The sequence below is a fragment of the Sminthopsis crassicaudata genome, chromosome 4, assembly GCF_048593235.1.
Source record: "Sminthopsis crassicaudata isolate SCR6 chromosome 4, ASM4859323v1, whole genome shotgun sequence".
NCBI lineage: Eukaryota > Metazoa > Chordata > Mammalia > Dasyuromorphia > Dasyuridae > Sminthopsis > Sminthopsis crassicaudata.
In genome coordinates, this window is record NC_133620.1 from 38,629,316 (window position 1) to 38,649,506 (window position 20,191).

At 32.4% G+C, this 20,191-nt stretch overlaps 1 protein-coding gene and 1 long non-coding RNA gene across 3 annotated transcripts in view; one reads left to right on the forward strand and one right to left on the reverse strand.

Moving 5' to 3' along the window:
* Nucleotides 1-20,191, forward strand: part of COL24A1 (collagen type XXIV alpha 1 chain) — a 345,626-nt gene that overhangs the window by 263,336 nt on the left and 62,099 nt on the right. For both annotated transcript variants that reach the window (XM_074266340.1, XM_074266341.1), the window contains 3 exons: nt 2,194-2,247; nt 8,042-8,095; nt 8,196-8,249. In XM_074266340.1, the coding sequence (XP_074122441.1) occupies nt 2,194-2,247; nt 8,042-8,095; nt 8,196-8,249 (162 nt within the window). The remainder of the gene's footprint in view (nt 1-2,193; nt 2,248-8,041; nt 8,096-8,195; nt 8,250-20,191) is intronic.
* Nucleotides 1-20,191, reverse strand: part of LOC141541826 (uncharacterized) — a 31,849-nt gene that overhangs the window by 5,194 nt on the left and 6,464 nt on the right. Inside the window, exon 2 of the long non-coding RNA XR_012481912.1 lies at nt 10,737-10,822. This is a non-coding gene — a long non-coding RNA (uncharacterized LOC141541826). The remainder of the gene's footprint in view (nt 1-10,736; nt 10,823-20,191) is intronic.

The window sequence follows — 20,191 nt, forward strand, 5'->3', positions numbered from 1 at the left end:
GATCCAGTTGGTTTAATAAATTTGTAGTGAACTCAACTGGCATGGTTGAATGACTCTTCAACAGCATTCAACAACACATCAGTTGCTATGAAAAAAAGTGACTGATTGAGGTAATCTTGTATTAGAGCCTGACAATGTAATTTGTGATATGACAAAAAAAAAATTTAAAGGTCAGGGATAATATAGTCAAAGTAATCAATCATAGGGTCAAAAATGTAAAGGAATTCAAATGAGATCAATGGAATAATGGAATAGGAAAATAGAGATGAATAAAAGAGAGATCACAGTGAGAAGAAAGGAGTGAGGCAGAAAACTCAATAGAAGCATAGGGGATTAGAAAAAGGAGTTTCAGAATTCTGGATCATACAAATAGTAATGAATGATGATGTCTTAAAAGCAAAGGTAGAATTGAGGCACAGATTATAAGGTTTAAAGATATTGATGAACTGAGAGTCCAGTAATCTCAACATAAATATCAAAGTTCCTAAGTATATGCTCAGAGGTTGGGGAGAAGAGGAAAAGATTATGAAATCCTTAAAAAAGGAAGGACAATAATTTGGAAAGAATACAACAATGTGGAAGAGACTACTTCATAAGGAGTTAGGTTCCCCTTCTTAGAAATATTTAGGGGTAACTAGATGGCATAGATGGCATGACTGTGCTGGCCCCAAAGTCAAGAGGACCTGAATTCAAATCCAGTCTCAGAAATCTAATACTTCTTAGCTGTGTGACCTTGGGCAAATCACTTAATCTCAATTGCCCCAGCCCCACCCCCCCAAAAAGAAAAATTTAGACAGAGGTTGGGTGATCACTTGGCAGGTAATTGTAAAGGAGATTCTTGCTCCAGTATGTAATCTATAATTGGATCCATTCATTAGATGAGAAAGAGCATAGAATTTAGAATTAAAAAGAATCTTTAATGTCATCTAATCAAACTCCCTAATTTAATATGTAAGAAAATTGAGTCCCAAAAAAGTTAAATAAAGTCACATGGTAGTTAGTAACAGAATCAAGATTCAAATCCAGGAGCTCTGACTTAAATTCAATGCTTCTTTCTTATTTTGCATATATATGTAACTGATACCTTTTTTGGTTTGTTTATTGAATATGTTCTGACTTCTCTAAAACATTTATCTAAATAAAATTGATTTTTAAAAATTGAGGAGAACCCTTAAAAATGCTATTTGCTATTACTTAAATTTGGGTAGACCCCAAACCAAATGTCCTTAGAAATAAGATAATTTTCTGCAGTAAAAATCTAATATAATAACAAGTAGCCTTATAATCCTAATCCCTAACACCAATGTTACCAGTGGGTCTGTTAAGAGGTAGATCTAATCCCTGGTTTAAGAGTAACCATGGTATGTGATGGCTATTTTCATAATAGAGTGAGTTTTAAAATATCAACTTAGTTTCAAATATGAGTTGTGTGTTTTGACATCTGATTTCAACTTCAGCATCAGCCATAATTGAAGTAGCCCATAAATACTAACATATTTGAATAGATGTTTAGGTAAATTTTATAGCAAAGTATGAAAACAGTTTACAATATCAAAGGTATATGTGCTCTCAAAGGAATGTTTGAGATATTTTTATAAGCACAATGTTTGCTTGGTTGGTTTCTGCCTGGAGGGTTAGGATTAGTGTTTGTCCATAGAATTTCCCACAAATTTAGGGGTAAACAAATGCATGTCTGGTTAAGAATGACAGAGAAGAAGAAATAACTGCAATATATTCTTTAAAGTAGCCATGAGGAACTAATAGAGTTCATTATTTTAGTCATTAAACAAAATTCTGTTGTTTCCTTTCCTTATTGTGATGTCACTTATAAAGCACATACATATGCTTCCAGGGTCAGACAATTTACTCATCTGACAATGTAGGCTGTTTAGTTAAGATTCATTTCCTCAAGTTTTTTCCCAGGCCAGTCATTCCACAAATTCATTCTTCCTTCAGTCTTTGTGTAAATTTGTTGCTTCCCACAGTTGGAAAAAGATATTGGTCTCATTGAAATCCATTCCATTCCTATAAGTCTTTATTATTGAGTGGAATTAAACAAATTATTCAACATTTTGGCTTAAGTATTTCTTTGAATTTTTGGCAGAAGAAAAATCTATACTAATTATATCAAATGAGTTCAAGACATTTGAATTCAGTTATAAAACTGATTATGTATATGTGTGATCTCTATAGGGTCCAATAGGCAAACCAGGAGAAAGAGGAGAATGTGGAGCTGAAGGCTATAAGGTAATAACTACTGGACATTTGTCTCCTTTCAAACTTTGTAAAGATATGATCTTGGCTTTACTTCATTTAAAAGGCAAATGATTTCTGCTTTGGGTAGAGGCACAGTGGACTATGGGTACAGAATGCTTTATGCAAGTCTGTTTTACTTGATGCTGTTTTTTGTTAAAAAATATGTATTGGGAAATTGTTGAAGTAAAAAAACAGAAGTCATTAACACTTTTTGTAAGGATAAAATGAGATCTTATTTGTAAAATATTTTATAAATCTTAAAAGTGCTATGTAACTGCGATTTATCATCATCACCATCATCATTATAGTTAAATGTATTATTAAATGTAGCAGATATGTGGAAAAGAATTAAGTCTAAGAAAAGACCATCAGATGTGGCCATTAAGAAATGTTTGATGCACATGTTTAACTTATATTGGATTGCTTACTATCTAGGGAGGGGAAAAGTGGGAAGGGAAGAAAGATATGAAGCACAAGATTTTGCAAGGGTAAATGTTGAAAACTATCAGCATGTATTGTGAAAAATAAAAATTTATTATTCAAAAAAAAGAAATTATTGAGAATTTTGTACAAAATACTTTCAATTGAGTGTTGAGTTTGGAAGTCAGGTTGTAAGAAGTTGAAAAATAATAGAAGAATAAGTAAAAGCAGTGTAAACAGCTAACCTGACGATTTTAGCTGATAAAGGAGAGAATTTCAACAATTAACCATTTTTGTCCTATGCTTCCTATTCCAAATAAAAGTATTCCTTGGCAGAGAAAACATAAATAAAAGTAAAAGAGTCTTTCTTCTCTTTGTTCCCTGTTATTATCACCCTATTTTCCCTAAAAAGTAGGCCCACATTCTTATTTCTCCTGCTCCCTACACATCCAAAACATCCCTTTCTTTTGTCCTTAGTAGTCATTGCTAGCTTCAACTTATGTTGTACTTTTTAAGGACCCTTGTTATTTTTTCTTTAACCACAGTTATTTTCCTAATATACTCCTTCCTTCAATGGAGCCTGGCCTTGAACCAAAGAAAACAGTTAAGCAAAACTGGCACCATGTCCACATCTGACAGCATATGCAAGATTCCACACCCAAATCTTCCATCGCCCTGCCATGTGGAGAGAAGGATATTTCATAATCTGTCCTCTGGGATCAACCAATTAAATTAAATTAAACAATATTTATGACATTGAATCTGAGATCAGTTTCTTTTTACTTTAGGTTTCATTTACATTATTAGAGTCATGTGTATTCTTCTAATAGATCTGTTTCTTGGCCCTGCATCCATTCATCCACATGTTTCTCTAAATATTTCAAGTTAACTATTTCTTATGACACAACATAATTTCATTATGTATGTTATCAACATTTGTTCAACCATTCCTCAGTCTTTGAGTATCAATTTTTTTGATCTGTTCTGTTTTAATTATTTTGCTGTATTTGAGACTTTGACCTTCTTGAAAAATATACATAAGAATAAGATTCCTAGATATAAGATGAATGGTAGATAAAATGTCTAGTGACTTTTTTCACATATTTTCACATTGTATCACTCTAATATATTTATAGTGTATTCATATTATTATCCTTCCACAGTTCCTCAAATATTGACTTTTTCTATCATTTATCATTCTTGCAAACCTTGATACTTTTCTTATAGAACTATGCTACACTTTTATATTTATCCTCAGTTTCCCAGATTTATTTCTTTCCTTATATTTTCATGTGTATGTTCTTGTGACCCTAGTCAAATACCTTTCAAGACAAAAATTATATCTCACTCTTCTTTTAATCTTACACTGTGCTTAGGACCAAGCCTGGCCTGACTGAATATGTATTAATAACAGGAGGAATTGATTCATTTAACTTTGTACCATGGTAAAACTTAAGTGACCCATATTTGGAAGTGAAACTCAGATTAACTAGACTGGGTTGATAGATACAGATTATTAATATTTTGGTTTTCTTAAAACAGAAAAATGTCAAATCCTTGTTATAATTTATTTTCTGAAAAATAATAATTTTACCCTATTCTAAAGGATTTAGAATATTAATTATTTTAAAATTTAAATTTAATTTAATTTTCATTTTCATTTAATTTTAAGACAGCTTCAAATAATTCCAATTTCTCTTCTTATGATAAGTCATTTTATATTTATACATTTTAGGAAAGACCTATCAAGGTATAAAAAATAAATATCAATTTGTTTTGCATGCCATTTATATCAACTGATATTTTAATGCAAGAAGGCCCAAGAACTTCTTCTGAAGCTTTTTTTTTTCCTTTTTGTGATGTTGCAATACACCAACTGCTTCCAACATATTTTAGAGCCCATATGATTCCATCTTAGTCTTTTTGGTGCATAACTTCCCAACATATCCAGTAGGAAATTCAGTTTTAGTAATATTATTCTCTGCCAGCTAAACTACATGGTGTGGCCAAGTCAAAACTATTGGCTGCCAAATGAAGAGTTTACTACCCTAATGTGAGATAAAAGGCTTCCGTTCACCTATAACCAGCTAGCTAAAACCAGATCCCTATTACTTACCAGACTCCAGACAGTCTGGCATTCTTTAGTAGGACCTACCAAGTAAAGAATGTTTCCACTGGGCTCACACTATGGCCTCCTCTTTCTATTTCCGCATTCCTCCTTCTTTTCCCTCCTGATGGGGTTTCAACATTGGCTGCTTTCATGTGTTTCAAGAACTTGTTTAATCAACAAATCCATTCCTCTCATCTTTTCTCATTCCCTCCCATTTGGTTCTAGAGCCCATTTTATTCTGTTTACTGATGGCTCCACTTTAAGCAGTCAGTTAACCAAGGCCAGCCAACCTGCTGATTTTATTGTTCTAACATTTGAAATTCATGAAGCATATACAGCCTCTCCCAGTCAACTCTTGCAAAATACAACTTTAATTCATATGAGAAAAATCAAACTTTGTTGACAATTGTATTATTCCATCATAGACTCCAGATCTTCGTGGGTAGTCTTCCAAGATGTTTTATTTTTACTTTGGACATTATGTGTTAACTGATTTCCCCAATGTGAGCCTGACTATTATCATCATCAGACTTTTTTTTTTTTTAATTTTGACTTTGTTTGTGACTTATAATTACAGTCAGCTCACAATTAGCTATACTACTAGGTAGGAGCAGTAGGCTCAAAATGATGGATAAAACAAATATTATTTATGTTTATCTTTGAAAAGTATTTGAGTTTTTTGTTATGTTTCTTTGTTTTTGTTAACTATCATCGGGGTAGCTAGATGATCCAGTGTACAGAGCACTGGACTTGGAGTCAGGAAGACCTGAATACAAACCTGCTCCAGACATTTACTAGCCGTATGACCCTAGGCAAGTAACTTAACCCTTTCTGCTTCAATTTCCTCATCTGTAAAATGAGCTGGAAAAATAAATGGCAAACCTCTCCACTATCTTTGCCAAGAAAACCCCAAAAGGAGTCATAAAGAGATAGACATGACTGAAACCAATGATAGCTATATTTTAAGAAGAGTTCACTAAGAAGAGAATACTAAGAAGTGTTCAGTTTGGTATATAAAGAGAGGCCTAATAGGGATTGGATTTTTCTCATCAACTAAGTATTTCACTGTATCTGACATATTATTTTGCATAGTACAAAGAAAATTCCATAGATTCAACTTTTCCATCTAGGAGTTTGCAGCCTATGACAGATAGACTGATCATTTCCGATATTTTGTCATTTAATTGTGTAAGCATTTAGTATCCAATACATGCAATGTATTGAACTAGATTCAGAGAGTCCTAAATTTAGATTTTAGAATAGATCCCAAAAGTCATTGAGTCCAAGCTCATTATTTTATTGATGAAGAGAATAGGGTCCAGAGTTAAGTGATTCACTCAGGATAACAGGCAAGATTCCAACATACTAACTCTATATTAGTGTTCTGTCTTCTTTATAAAAAGAATTTATACCCCTTCCCTACAAACAAAAGAATGCCAGTACTCCAGGAAATTATACTTGCTGGGGTTCGGAGGAATAAATGTAAATATTAAACCAATATAAGAATACACAGGAAAGTATCTATAGCTTTTGACCAAAACAGTGTAAATATATTAAGAGAAAAATGAGGGATAAAGGCTAAGTGTATAATTGAGGTCAATAGCCAGTAAAACAACCATGTCTATTCTGTGCAGGGTGAGGAATAAATTTCACATCAATTTGGAAAGGCTTCATGAATATCACATAGCCAGAGTAATCACAAAGCCATGATTAGAGTTCATAGACTTCAGTTTTAATATCTTTAAATGTTTCTGTACTCGTCAAAGTTTGATTTGCCAAATACCAGGACTTCAGAGACTCTTCTTGTTTGAATTTATTCTTTTATGTTCTGAACATTCTTCTTTTTTCCTTCCACTAGAAGCATGTGTCCCTAAAACTACATATATTTACATATTATACGCATTATATATATATATATATATATATAATTTCAGCTTTTTTACACTGAAATTTCTTTTTTTTTCTTTTCTTTCCTTTTTTTTTTTTTTTTTTGCATTTTAGGCATTGGATTCTTTATCCTGGATTTAGATTTCAGTGTCAGAAATACATATTTGCTTCCTAAAAGGCAAAATCATTATGCCGACTAATGAGAATATCCAAAACTTATCCCTGTGTATTATATTCATACTCTTTTTATCCCAGAGAGAAGAGACAAATCCAGGAACTTTTCTCCTCCTAAAAATCAATTTTCTTTTTGGACACGAGAAGTGAAAAGAAAGGAATGTGAGGTGACAAGGACAGTAGGAAAGGGTACTGGGGAGTGTCCATTTGTGAAATATTTGCTATACAAATTTTACCTGATTTATTCTTCCTGGATACTGGCATCTTTCTGTTTACACATTTCGAAAAGGAAACATGGCAACTTGGCATTCCTTCTTATGAGAAACAGGATGATGGCAGATTCCTGAATGTCAAAGTAATTTGTTATTTCTAAACATTGTGCACAGTAATTGCTCCCATTCTTCAATGCAGAAAATCAACTATCCAAACATCTATGTCCTTGGCATGTCAGGTTAGATGCCATGGTACACCCCCAGTGTGGGAATAGGTTCAGTAAAATGGGTTCCTTCTCATATTCTTTATTACCTTAGTTTGATAGAAGTCATAAAGGTACATGTAGGAAAAAAGAAGACAATATCTACCGTTCATCATAGCATTAGTCATTATGCTATTTAATATTTCTGACAATCATAACCCTTGTGGTAATTAAATTGAATTTTGTAACATCTCCCTATAACTTAATATTTGTCTATTCTTCAACTCCAGTACTTTGGTTATTTTTCATCGCAGGTACCTCATTCACTAATGTATATTTTAATCCTCTTTTGTGCCTTAAGAAAAGTTTCACAATTTGCATTAGCAAAAAAATATCATTATCTGACACCTAACTTTCTAGCGATATGCCTCTGTAACTTCATCTTAGAGGATTCTTTCATGACAATTCATTACCAGAAATGCTTGAAAAACTTCCAGAATTTATACTTGCCTGAGCTAGCCTTCAAAGAAGACTCCATACAATGCTAAGATTCTAGTGAAGGAACCCTATTCATAAAATCATAATTTATAAATTGAAGGAACCTTCATTTAGTTCAATCACATTATACTTGAGCTGAGGAAACTGAGACTCAGAAAAATCAATTATCTAATAATAGCATAAGAACCCAAATTTGATCCCCAATACAGCATTCTTAATATGATACTATGACTATCTTCCTTACATATTCACTAAAGTATTGTCGTGTTCTCTATTCCAAGGGTCATGTGGGTGTACCAGGACCAAGAGGAGCCATTGGACAACAAGGGGCCCCAGTAAGTTTTAACAACACTTATTATTTTTGTTAACATTAAAAAAAGATAATGTCTAAGAACCCCTTTTCATGTGTGTTTTTTGTTTTGGTTCCTGACAAAGGGTGAACCAGGTGAAATGGGTGAACCAGGGCCTAAAGGAGAGAGAGGATCTGAAGTAAGTGAAATCTATTGAAGGCACATTTTTTAATACTTACTGATTTTTTTTATTGTAGTAATTTTATCTATTTTTAATACACATTGCTTTATGAATCATGTTGGAAGAGAAAATCAGAGCAAAATGGAGAAACCGTGGGAGAGATTAAAAAAAAAAAGTGAACATAGGATATGTTGATTTATATTCAATCTCCATAGTTCTCTTTCTGGATGGAGATGGCATTTTCTGTCCAAATTCTATTGGGATTGCTTTGCTTTGGAAGAACTAAGTCTTTTATAGTTGATCAGTACACATTTGTGCTGTTATATGTACAATGTATTCCAGGTTCTGCTTGTTTCGCTTAACATCAGTTCATGTAAATCTTTCCAGGTTATTAAATTTGACTTTTTTCTTTTGTAGGGAAAGAGGTGAGGAGTAGGCTAAACAATAATTTTCCATGCAAAAATCATCAAAAATACTGTAATTAAAAACATAAAAAAGAAAGAAAAAAAGGGAAAAAAAGGAAAAGAAAATTCCTGAATTGTGTATGTTAACAGTTAGGTCAAAACATAAATGTTTTTTTTCCTACTATTTATGCTGAAAACTAGGTTTTCCTTGACCATAGAACCTATGATTCCTACTCTATAGAGCAAACTGACTTTCTTAAAGCCACTTCCAACTTATCTCTGCAAAACTAGAATAATGACATTTTCTTTAAGAGTTCAGGCAAACATACCAACAAACACCAAAAGAGCCATCATCATAGTGAAAAACTAGCTGAAACAAGCAAACAGCAGCAGCAACAACAACAAAGGTTAAAATACTAATTTCTGGTCCACATTCAGTCTCCATAGGCTTCTCTCTAGAAGCGAATAGTTTTTTTCTCATCACAAGTCTATTGGAATTGCCTTGAATCACCACTTTGTTGAAAAGAGCCAAGTCTTTCACACTTGATCATCACTTAATTTTGTTGTTACTGTGTACAATGTTCACTTACTTCACTTAGCATTAGTTGATGTAAAACTTTCCAGGCTTTTCTGAAATCAGCCTGCTCATGATTTCTTCTGGAACAATAATATTCCATTACATTTGTATACCATAACTTATTCAGCCATTTCCTAACTGATGGTTTTTCACTGTTTCCAGTTCCTTGCTAAGGGATTAATTCTTATCTTTCACTATTTAGTGAAATATTTTGACTCTCTTTCCCCCTTTTCATCTTTGCTTTCCTCAGTTTCTTCACCTATAAAATGGGGATAGCAATAATACTTACCTCTCAAGATAGTTCAAATGACAAAATGAAATATTTGTGAAATGCTTTGCAAATCTTAAAAGTACTATGTGAATGTTATCACCACTGTTGTTATCAGTAAAAAAGATGCCAGAGTCAACAACAAAATTATGTTAGAAACTTACTTTTGCTCCAAAATTGTTTTATATCTGATCTTGGTGCATGCCATAGTATTTACTACTTACTTATTAGTTCTGTTTGTTTTTTGTTTGTTTGTTTGTTTGTTTATTTTGCTCAAGGTAAATGGGATGGGATCATTTTACTTAGCATAAGGAGAAGTGGAAATGTCTGGTTTATCTAGAAATGTATTAGCAGTAAATTCTACTTTGATTGAAAAATTGTCTAAAATAATTATTAACATTGGAGAAATGCACTAAATCACTATCAAATTTCCTTTTAACTTATTTTGTGCCAAAGTGTGTGAAATATTTTCAAAGGGTGCAATTATTGATGTGATGAGGCTTTATTATATTAGTGCTTGGCTAAAAGCAATCCCTAAAAGACTGGAATGAAAATTTATATTATCTTAGCTCTTTTAAATTTGGACCAGATTTATTCATAATGTGGGGTGAGTCACCCCCTTTCCTAGATTTGTCATTATTTGATCTAACCCTATAGGCAGAAATTGCAGCTTTTACTGATCCTTTGTCTTTCAAGCCAAAGTGATGATCTGACTCATTATAAAAATGTAGGGGTGATGGATGCAAAGTCTCTTTCTCCTTTTCATTCTTCAATAGTGAAACAGGAGTGTACACAGGAAACAAAAAGCACAAACAACTTTTCCCCAAAGGCATGGATACCATAATCTCTACATAACTGATTTTTGTTGTTGTTTATTGTTCAGTTGTGTCCTACTCTTCATGAGTCTATGGACCTTTGTCTATTAGGTCATCTTGGCAAAGACATTAAAGTAGTTTGCCATTTCCTTCTCCAAATAGAGGTTAAATGCCTTTCCTAAATAACTAAATAAAAATAACCGTGTAATTAAGTGTCTGAGGCTTGAACTCAGATCTTCCTCACTCCAGTCTTTAGCACACTTAGCTATCTCAATGGCTGATTTATTGTGCCTTATTTTCATTCACAATAAATACAGTGGCAAATATATAACAACATTTCTATTCTTGGTATTGGACATAATTCACTAATTCTTTCCTCAAGAATGAAAAGAAAAATTGGTTTATTTATATACTTACCTGTATTATAACATAATTACTTACATTTGCTAAGCAATTGGCCTGCTAATGGAAAGGAGATCCAAGAATCATAGGTGTTATACCTTCTCTCTTCTCCCATGCTATTTCTCCTATAAATAAGGAAGAAAGAGAAGCATTCTTAGCTACAAATATGTTGATTGTCTACTTTTAAAATCTCTGGCCAAATCAGGACCAAAATTAACTCAGGTTATCCAAAGTTAGGGAAAAAAAAACCAGAAAGGAGAGAGGTAATAATATAGAAGGAATAAATTTATGGATTATAAACTTAGTCTGTTCCTTGGACTCATCCTCTGATTAAGGAAATAAAAGTAATCACATAGAATATTGGCAAGAAGGAATATATTCAGCCAGAGAAGAGAACCCAAGCAGGGTGGGGATCAAAAACCATGTCACATAAGGATCACTTGGAGGAACTAGATCTGTTTATCCTGACGAGAGAAGAGGAAAGACATAAGAACTGTTTTCAAATATCCAAAGTGTTATCACATTAAAGACTCTGCTGACATCAGAGAATAGGATTTGGAAAGAAGGAAATTGCAATGAGGCAGATTTCTGGAAAATTTTTCTAATTAGCATTATCCAAACAAATGGAATAGTGTGCCTCAAGAAATAATCTGATTTTATTCTCACTTACAACAGGGGTTTGAGTGGAATCTGAATAAAGACTCACAGACAATACTGTAAAGGGGAATGTTAATCACATGCAAGGTAGACTAGTCCCTTTCAGTTCTGAGATTCTGAAACAATAACTGTACAGCTAACTACATGACCATCATCAAGGGACATCCACTGCTTCGGCCTTCTTTTTCCCACTTCCAATGTTAGAATAAACCATCAGATTGTCTTATTTCTACAATGAAATGCTATATAAATCAAATCATCCTACTTTTTTGTGCTTCAGGCAATTATTGATTATACTCATGACTTTTCCATTTGAGCAACGCATTGACTTTTTAATATAACTGAAGATGTATAATTTAAGTAATATTATCCAAAATGTGGTTTGGCTGAGGTTTCTGGTAGCCCTCTCAACATCCAACCATCTTCAGCTGCATGTTCTTAAGCATGTATCATTGGATCCCATATAGAATTTGTCCTTTTAAGTTCCATCTAGAGCAGCACCTAAACAAGAGATGCAAACAAGACTCAACAATTTTCTTAAAGGAACTAGGACCCATTATAGTAAGTGAATGAAGAAAAAGTGAGGGGGGATGGGTGAATTATCACTTTCAAGATAAGTTCTTAGAAACTTAGAATTTCCTAGGAATACAAAGACTACCATATGTGAAATATATATCAATATATTATTTTCCTCTTTTGAATCAGATCTCTTGATTCATCAGGATTAAAAGTTCCTGATATGAAAAACTCTACCCACCAATACAGATCAGCAGCTTGTAGGTGAATTTTAGTCTTAAAAAATTACTGAAGGAATGAAAGGAATGTGTCCATGGTCATATAGCTAATGTGTATTAGAAGTAGGAACCAATTATTTCTGATTCCTAAGCCAACCCTCTATCTACCACATCATCCTTCTTCTCAATATCTATGGATCTCTGATCTATTTCACAAATCTATAAGTAATCCTTGGAAAAGCTTAAGAGTTCAAAAAATATAAATATAAATAAAGTTTATTTAAACTGAATTCAAGTTACATTTTAGAATTTCCCTAAAGGCTTATCTCTATGGCTACATATTGTTTTATGATCCTCAATGTCTTAAAATTTTCTATTATTCTTCTTCATAAAATTTTACAAATTAATATAAATTCAACATGAGTGTTGCTCTCATCTCCCATATCTCAATGTTTGTCAAGATCTTCCTGGAAGATCAAGTGTTTCTTTGGTACTCATTGTTAGAACACTCATTTTGTATGGGTCAAACTGCCATAGGAAACTGACAGTTCCTTTCTCCATTTCCCATCATTAAGCACTAATAGCATATTTAAACATGTTGCATTTGAACTATATGCTATAACTTATCTTCATATTTTCCTTTTGTTCATGATTTTAATTTTTGTTCTATCAAGTCTACAATCTGTCTATAAATATCCAACTCAGAATTGACTCTCACATTGGTAACTAGTCTTTTCTTGTATTAGCAGAGAATAAATTTCTTTTTTTGTAACATTGTTCATTGCATATCAACTGCCCTCCACCTCTCTCTCTGAAAAAAGTATTACATTAGTATATATACATATTTATCCATATATTTATATGCTTGTATGATTAATATTCTATATAATCTATATATAGAAAATATTATACATAATATGCTATATATAATGGAAAGTATCATATATTAAGCATTGCATATAATATATTATTTATGTATTTATGTATATCATGTATCATGTATATCATCATATATATTACATATATATGTATATCATATTCATAAGTATTCATTACATATATAAAATATATAAGGAGTATTCATTATATGTGTATGTAGAGAGAAATATATAGAGAGAAAGAATCCTTCCAGGAGAGAGTTGAAAAGCAGTGGACAGAGTAAACAATATCACAAAAGGAAATTATGTGCATGCATGTGTGTGTGTGTGTGTGTGAATCTATGGCTTCTTATGTAATATAAAAAGATAACATAAGAATATATAAAGAATATCCATATCTATGAATTTTTCTTTATGTGGTCTCTTACATTTCCTTATTCTGGTTTCTATTTTCCAACACATATTTTGACATTTCCCTTCATACTCATCTTTTTTCTGAAGTCATTAGCTATTAAATAACAATAGTTAGCATGTATGTAATACTTTAAGGTTTGTAAAGCTCTTTACAAATTTTTTTCTTCAAAACAACTCTGGAAAATAAATGCTGTTATTATTCCCATTTTATAGATGATGACACTGAAGCAAGCAGAGAGATTAAATAAGTTACCTGGGGTCAACCTAGCTGCTGTAGTTACAGCTAATAGTTGTAAGTTGGCTTTAATAGCTGAAATTGGATTGAAATTTGGGTTTTCTTAAGGTCTAGTGCCCATTGCCTCTAAGAAGAGTAGTAAGGTATTCTGTTGATTTAATTTGAAAAGTCTTTATCAAGATTTTCACATAAGTCATCTACTTTATCATTCTCTATAGTGAGCTACACATTCTTTTTGTCTATGCAAGAATCCCAAAATCTGAGAGCTGAAAAGCACCTCAGCAGTGATCTAGTCCAATACACATCCGCAAGAGAACCCCCACTTCAAATATGTCCATAAGTGGTCATCTTGCCTCTATGTAAACATTTTCATAGAGACCCCACCATTTTTTTTCATTCCAATTTTGAACAGCTCTATTACATAGGAAGTTTTTGTAGGAATCAAGCCTAAATTCACCTCTTGACAAAATCTACTCATTGCTTCTGATTCTGTCCCCTGATGCCAAAGTCTAATTCTTTCTCCATTTAATACTTTAAGGAAGTTATCTTTCCTCCCTTGAATCTTCTCTTCTCCAGGATGAATTTGCCTATTCCTTCAACTGTTTCTGGAATCAAAGCTTTTTCATTTTTCTGGTTACCCTTTACTTGATATCATCTAATTTATCAATTTATTTCTTTCTCTAAGTGTGTGGTCCACAACTAAATAAATACTCCATGTGAGGCTTAATGGTGGCAGAGTAGAACTATCACCTCTCAATGAAGTCCAAGATTATGTTAATTTTGGAGGAAAATAGTGAAAAGGGAACAAGAATTTATTAAGCACCTACTATGTGATATGCACAGTACTGAGCACATTATTAATAATATATCATTTGATTTTGGCTGTCACAATATATTGCTAATTAATACAGAGATTGAAGGCCACTGAAACCCCAACTTTTTTTTTTTAGATCCATTGGTCCATGCTTGCCCTATCTTATAATTATGAAGCTGATTTTTTTAACCTAAATGTAAGACTATATTTATCCCAATTAAATTTCATCTTTCTTCAACCTAGTGTTCTAGTTCATCAAAATACTTTTGGATCCTGACCTTTTCTTCCAACGTATTAGTTATCTCTCTCAGTTTTATGTGCTCTGCATGTCATCTATATCTTTACCCGAATCATTGATAGAAATACTAAATAGTCCAAGATTAGTAAAAGATTCGTGTAGTGAATAATAACCAACTAACATAGGAAATGATGAAGGGAATTATTTCCTTTAGATACAAAAATGACTAGAATTCCATTAATTCCTTTATTTGTTTCTACAAGAAGGATCTGAGAGTTTCCATTTGACTACAATTTCCTTTTATATTCAGGTTTCATTTTTAATGATTATGTCAATATGGAAATTATTCCATCCATTTGTTCATTCACTGATTTTCTGGATAAGAATCTCACATTTAGAATGCCAATGGTCAAATAAATCTTTTTAAATGGATGAAAAGTCTATGTGATTCTTAGTACTTTCTGCCACCTTTCCTTCTACTCTGTCTCTGTTGAGGACTGGAGGATAGTTTATGATTTTCTTTTTTTGTGTGTTACCATGACCAAAAAAATTAATCACCTAGTGTCTAGCCTACTTATGAAATGTCTTTTCATATTTCCCAAAGCTATTCTGCAGATAGTTGACATTCTAGAAACAGTATTTTCAGCACGGTTAATCAAGCCAGAATTTTGTGCTCCAGTGATAAAAGTCCTCAAGAACTTCAAGTTATCTGTGCCATGATTAGATATGAAAATATGACTTTTAGGGAGAGTATTAATATGGGGAAGGAGAAAGAGTGAAAACAGATTTTCTATCTCCATTAGTCCCCAACAATTATTCACGATCACTTATAGCCCAAAGATTTTGGGAACATTGAGAAGTGAGGAGACTTGATCTTGTTCACATGGCTATTATGCATTAGATACAGGACTAGAAAAATAGTTCTACCTATTACAACATGTATCCTCTATACCATATAATCTATAAAGGCTTGGACATGCTACTATTATATAATTTAGACTTTTCATCCATTCCTACTAGTCTTTCCTAGCCTTAGTACAAGCTATACTAGTAGCTTTTAGCATATAGAGTGAGGGTGTGTCAGATTCACTGCTATCCTTTAAATGCCTGAGAACCACAGGAATGAATGGGATAGAAAAACCGAACAGAATCTTGCAATGACCTAATGTTTAAAATATGTGTTGTTGGGGAGCTGATAGATCATTTTTACCTCAAATGTTATAAATCTCTTTGAAAGGAAAAAAAAAAGTTCCTTCTATGAAATGGCTTAAATAATATTCATGTTTATCCATCAAATAAAAACCCACTTAACATACTCTTCCCTGGAAAAACATTCAGGCTTAGCTCTTTGGGGTTGACTTTATTTTAATGAAGGATATATATATATATAAATAAATGGACATAGAATCCTTGTAGGGTTATACAGACTTTGAATTGGATCTTAGCCATGAATGTATATTGCATCTAATACTCTTTAAAATAAGTACTTAGAAATATGGAACCTGCATCAAAATAATGAGAGAATAATGGGACTACAGTCACCAAAAATCAATTATAGCCAATCTTTCAAAACCTGAATGAATGTCTCTATTATGTTATTCTGTATGTTGCTAAGAGTTTTTCTTTTTCTACTTGGTAGATGGCCTTCTCCGGTCTTCTAGATGTCGGAGTTTTTCTCCCATATTTTGGAACCATAAGTATTGTTCCAAATGTTATTAAAATTTTAAATGGAAAAACTAGCATGTATTTGTTATAACGAGTAGCTAATATACTGTTTATTGTATACAATAGATGTTTAAACAATGTTTATTGAGTGAATGACTCATTTATGTATTCCTATCTTCTCTATTGCATCTATCTAGCATGACCTGATGATTTCTATGACCTATGTTTTGATCATTATTTTCATCTCATAAAATTTCTAATTTTTAGAATAATATAATTTTAAACCTAGGGCAGTTAGGAAGTATAGTGGATAGAGTGTCAAACTCGAAGTCAGGAAGAACTATATTCCTGAATTCTAATTTGCCTTCAGATCCTTATTAGCTATAAGATCCTGAGCAAAGGCACTTACATCTGTTTGCCTCATCTGTAAAATGCACTGGAGAAAAAAAAAAAGAAAAGAAAACCACTCTAGTGTCTTTGCCAAGAAAACCCTAAATGGAATCACAAAGAGTCAAGCCTGACTGAGATGACTGAACAACAGCAAGTTTAAAGCTGGAAGAAAACTAACTGATCTATTCTCCCATCCCTTGATTTACAGGTTAGGAAATTGAGGTCACAAGCATTTCTGTTACTTGCCCAGGATATCAGTCAGTGTTTGAACCAAAATGATAACCCCAGGTCTTCTGATTTCCATTATTGTATACAAATTTGCTAAGATTTTTTGGTAGATTTAAATATAAATAAAAACTAAATATTCATTCTATTCAGACAGACCACTCATTCAGTTATCACTTACTACAACATTAGTATCTAAGAAGAAAAAGAAATGAGATCAATTCAAAACCAGTTGCAAGATCAATACATTTGAAAAGAGAATCAAAATTCATTGGTTTCCCTGAAATCAGAACTATAGCTTTAAGTATATGAAAAAAGTTTAATAATTTTTCATGATATGTGCCCTTCCTTTTTTCCTTTAAAAAAAGTATTTGAGAAAGAATAAATGCTTTAGTTAAAATGGAAAGTTTGTTGTGATCTTTTTGAATTAATTTGATTTTATTGTAACTTCCCTTAGGAAGTTTGACAGAATTAACATATAATTGAGATAACAGAATTGTCAACTACTGATTTTGTGAAGTTGTCAAAGGAAAATTACTACATAACCCAAAAGTAGGAGATAAATGTGAATTGTTATTATAGTTCCCCGATAGCAAAGCATATAAATATTATTTTAGGGAATCAAAATGAGACTGTTTTAAGCACAAAGAAATGGCATTACAATAAATTGGTGAAGCCCCGGTTTTAAAAATATATCTTTGAGTGTTTTTCTATCACCTATGATAAATTTTCAAAGCTGGCTATGTAAAATAAGCACAATTATGTACACATTATTATTACCAATTATATTAATGAGAACATAAAGAGGAACCCCTTGATTCATAGAGTGTTCTACTTTTAATAAAATAATGTCAAGAAAACAGTTTAAAATAACATAAAAGGTTTTAAGTGAAGGTTATTTCAATTTTTGTATTAGTTGAGTAAGACCTTATATATTTCTGGTGACAGCAACCCAATCAATCATCTTCTAACACTTCATATACCAATAATTTTTTTCTCATTTTGCTAGATCTATAATCAATTGGCAAATAGATTCATTCTACCCAGTATTAAGTTTTAATTTAGTTTAGTAAAGATCAGCTGTTAACTTAGTTAATGGGAAAAAGAGTTTCCAGCTCAGATCCTACTTTTAACTATACACACACACACACACACACACACACACACACACACACACACACACACACACAGAGTTGACTCTCCCTGTTTTCTTATACACATGCAGATACACAAATGAAATGATAAAACTTATACTTCCTAATTCAGAAAAGTGTGAAAAAAGAAGTGTGAAAACTATAACATATTATACAAATGTGAGCTATTGTTATTGTGTTCTACAAAAGTCTGAATAATTTTAAAACCATAGTTAATATTAGTCTTCTTTTCTAGCTGATTCATTCTTCAGATGTTGTTGACTGGTTTTTCTTTTTTTAAATATCTTTTTATTTTTAAAATACATGCAAAGATAGTTTTCAACATTCACCCTTGCAAAATCTTGTGTTCCAAATTTTTCTCCCTTCTTCTTCCCTCTCTTCTTCCCTCCCCAAGACAGCAAGTAATCCAATATAGTTTAAACATGTGCAATTCTCCTAAATATATATATCCATATTTATCATGTTGTGCAAGAAAAATGAGATCAAAGAGGAAAAAATAAGAAAAAAGTAAACAAACAAACAAAAAGTTGAAAATACTATATTGTGATCCATACTCAATCCTCATAGTTCTTTCTGGATGCAGATAACTCTCTCCATCACAAATTGATTGAATTGGCCTTAATCACTTCATTGTTGAAAAGAAGCACTTCCATCAGAGTTGATCATCATATCATTTTGTTGTGGCTGTGTACAGTGTTCTCTTGGTTCAACTCATTGTGTTTAGCATCAGTTCGTGTAAATCTCTCCACACCTTTCTGAAATCAACCTGCTGATTATTTCTTATAGAACAATAATATTCCATTACATTCATATATTAAAACTTATCTAGCCATCCCCCAACTGATGGGCATCTACTCAGCTTCCAGTTCCTTGCCACTAAAAAAGGGCTACTACAAACATTTTTGTACATGTGGGTCCTTTTCCCTTTTTAATGATTTCTTATGCACAATTTTAAAGCCTTTTGGGCATAGTTCCAAGTTGTTCTCCAGAATGGTTGGATCAGTTTGCAATTCCTCCAATGTATTAGTGCCCCAATTTTCCCACATCCCCTCCAACATTTATCATTATCTTTTCCTGTCCTCTTACCAATCTGAGAACTATGTAGTGGTATCTCAGAGTTGTCTTGATGTGCATTTATCTAATCAATAGTGATTTAGAGCATTTTTCCAGATGACTAGAAATTATTTTAATTTCATCTGAAAATTGTTCATATTTTTTGATCATTTATCAGTTGAAGAATGGCATATATTCTTATAAATTTGAGTGAATTCTGTATGTATTTTAGAAATGAGGGCTTTATCAGAGTCTTGGAAATAAAAATTTTCCCCTAATTTTCTGCTTTCCTTCTAATCTTGGCTGTAATGATTTTGTTTTGGCAAAAACTTTTAGTTTAATATTATCAAAAATTTCTATTTTGCATTTCATAATGTTCTCTAGTTCTTCTTTGGCCATAAATTCCTTCCTTCTTCACAGATCTGAGAGGCTCATTCTCCTAGTTTGCTTATAGTATCACCCTTTATGTCTAAATCATGAGCCCATTTAGAGCTTATTTTGGTATAGAATATTAGGTGTTGGTCACTGCCTAGTTTCTGCCATAATAATTTCCAATTTTCCCAACAATTTTTTGTTGATCCATTTTTCAATTGTGTCCAACCTCCATTTGGTGTTTTCTTGGCAGAGAATTGGAGTAGTTTGACATTTTCTTCTCCAGCTCATTTACAGATGAGGAAACTAAGGCAAACAGGATTAAGTAATTTGCCTAGAGTCACACAGGAGTATGATGTCACATTTGAACTCAGGTCTTCCTGACTCTAGACTCAACAGTCTATTTACTGTACCCCTTCCTACTTATTTTAAAAGACAGGTTATGGAGGTAGACAAAACACAGGATTTGGACTCAGTATATCTGAGTTCATAATTTACTACCTCTTTGACCTTTTGCAAAGCAAAACCAAGCAAGTAAGTAATAAACAAGTGCTTATTAAGTGCCTTTTTTGTGCCACTTTTGAGTACTAAAACCCCCAGATCTCTTTTTCCCCAGATGCAATCCTAATTGACCATGCCTTCCCTATGCTGTACTTGAGTCAAAC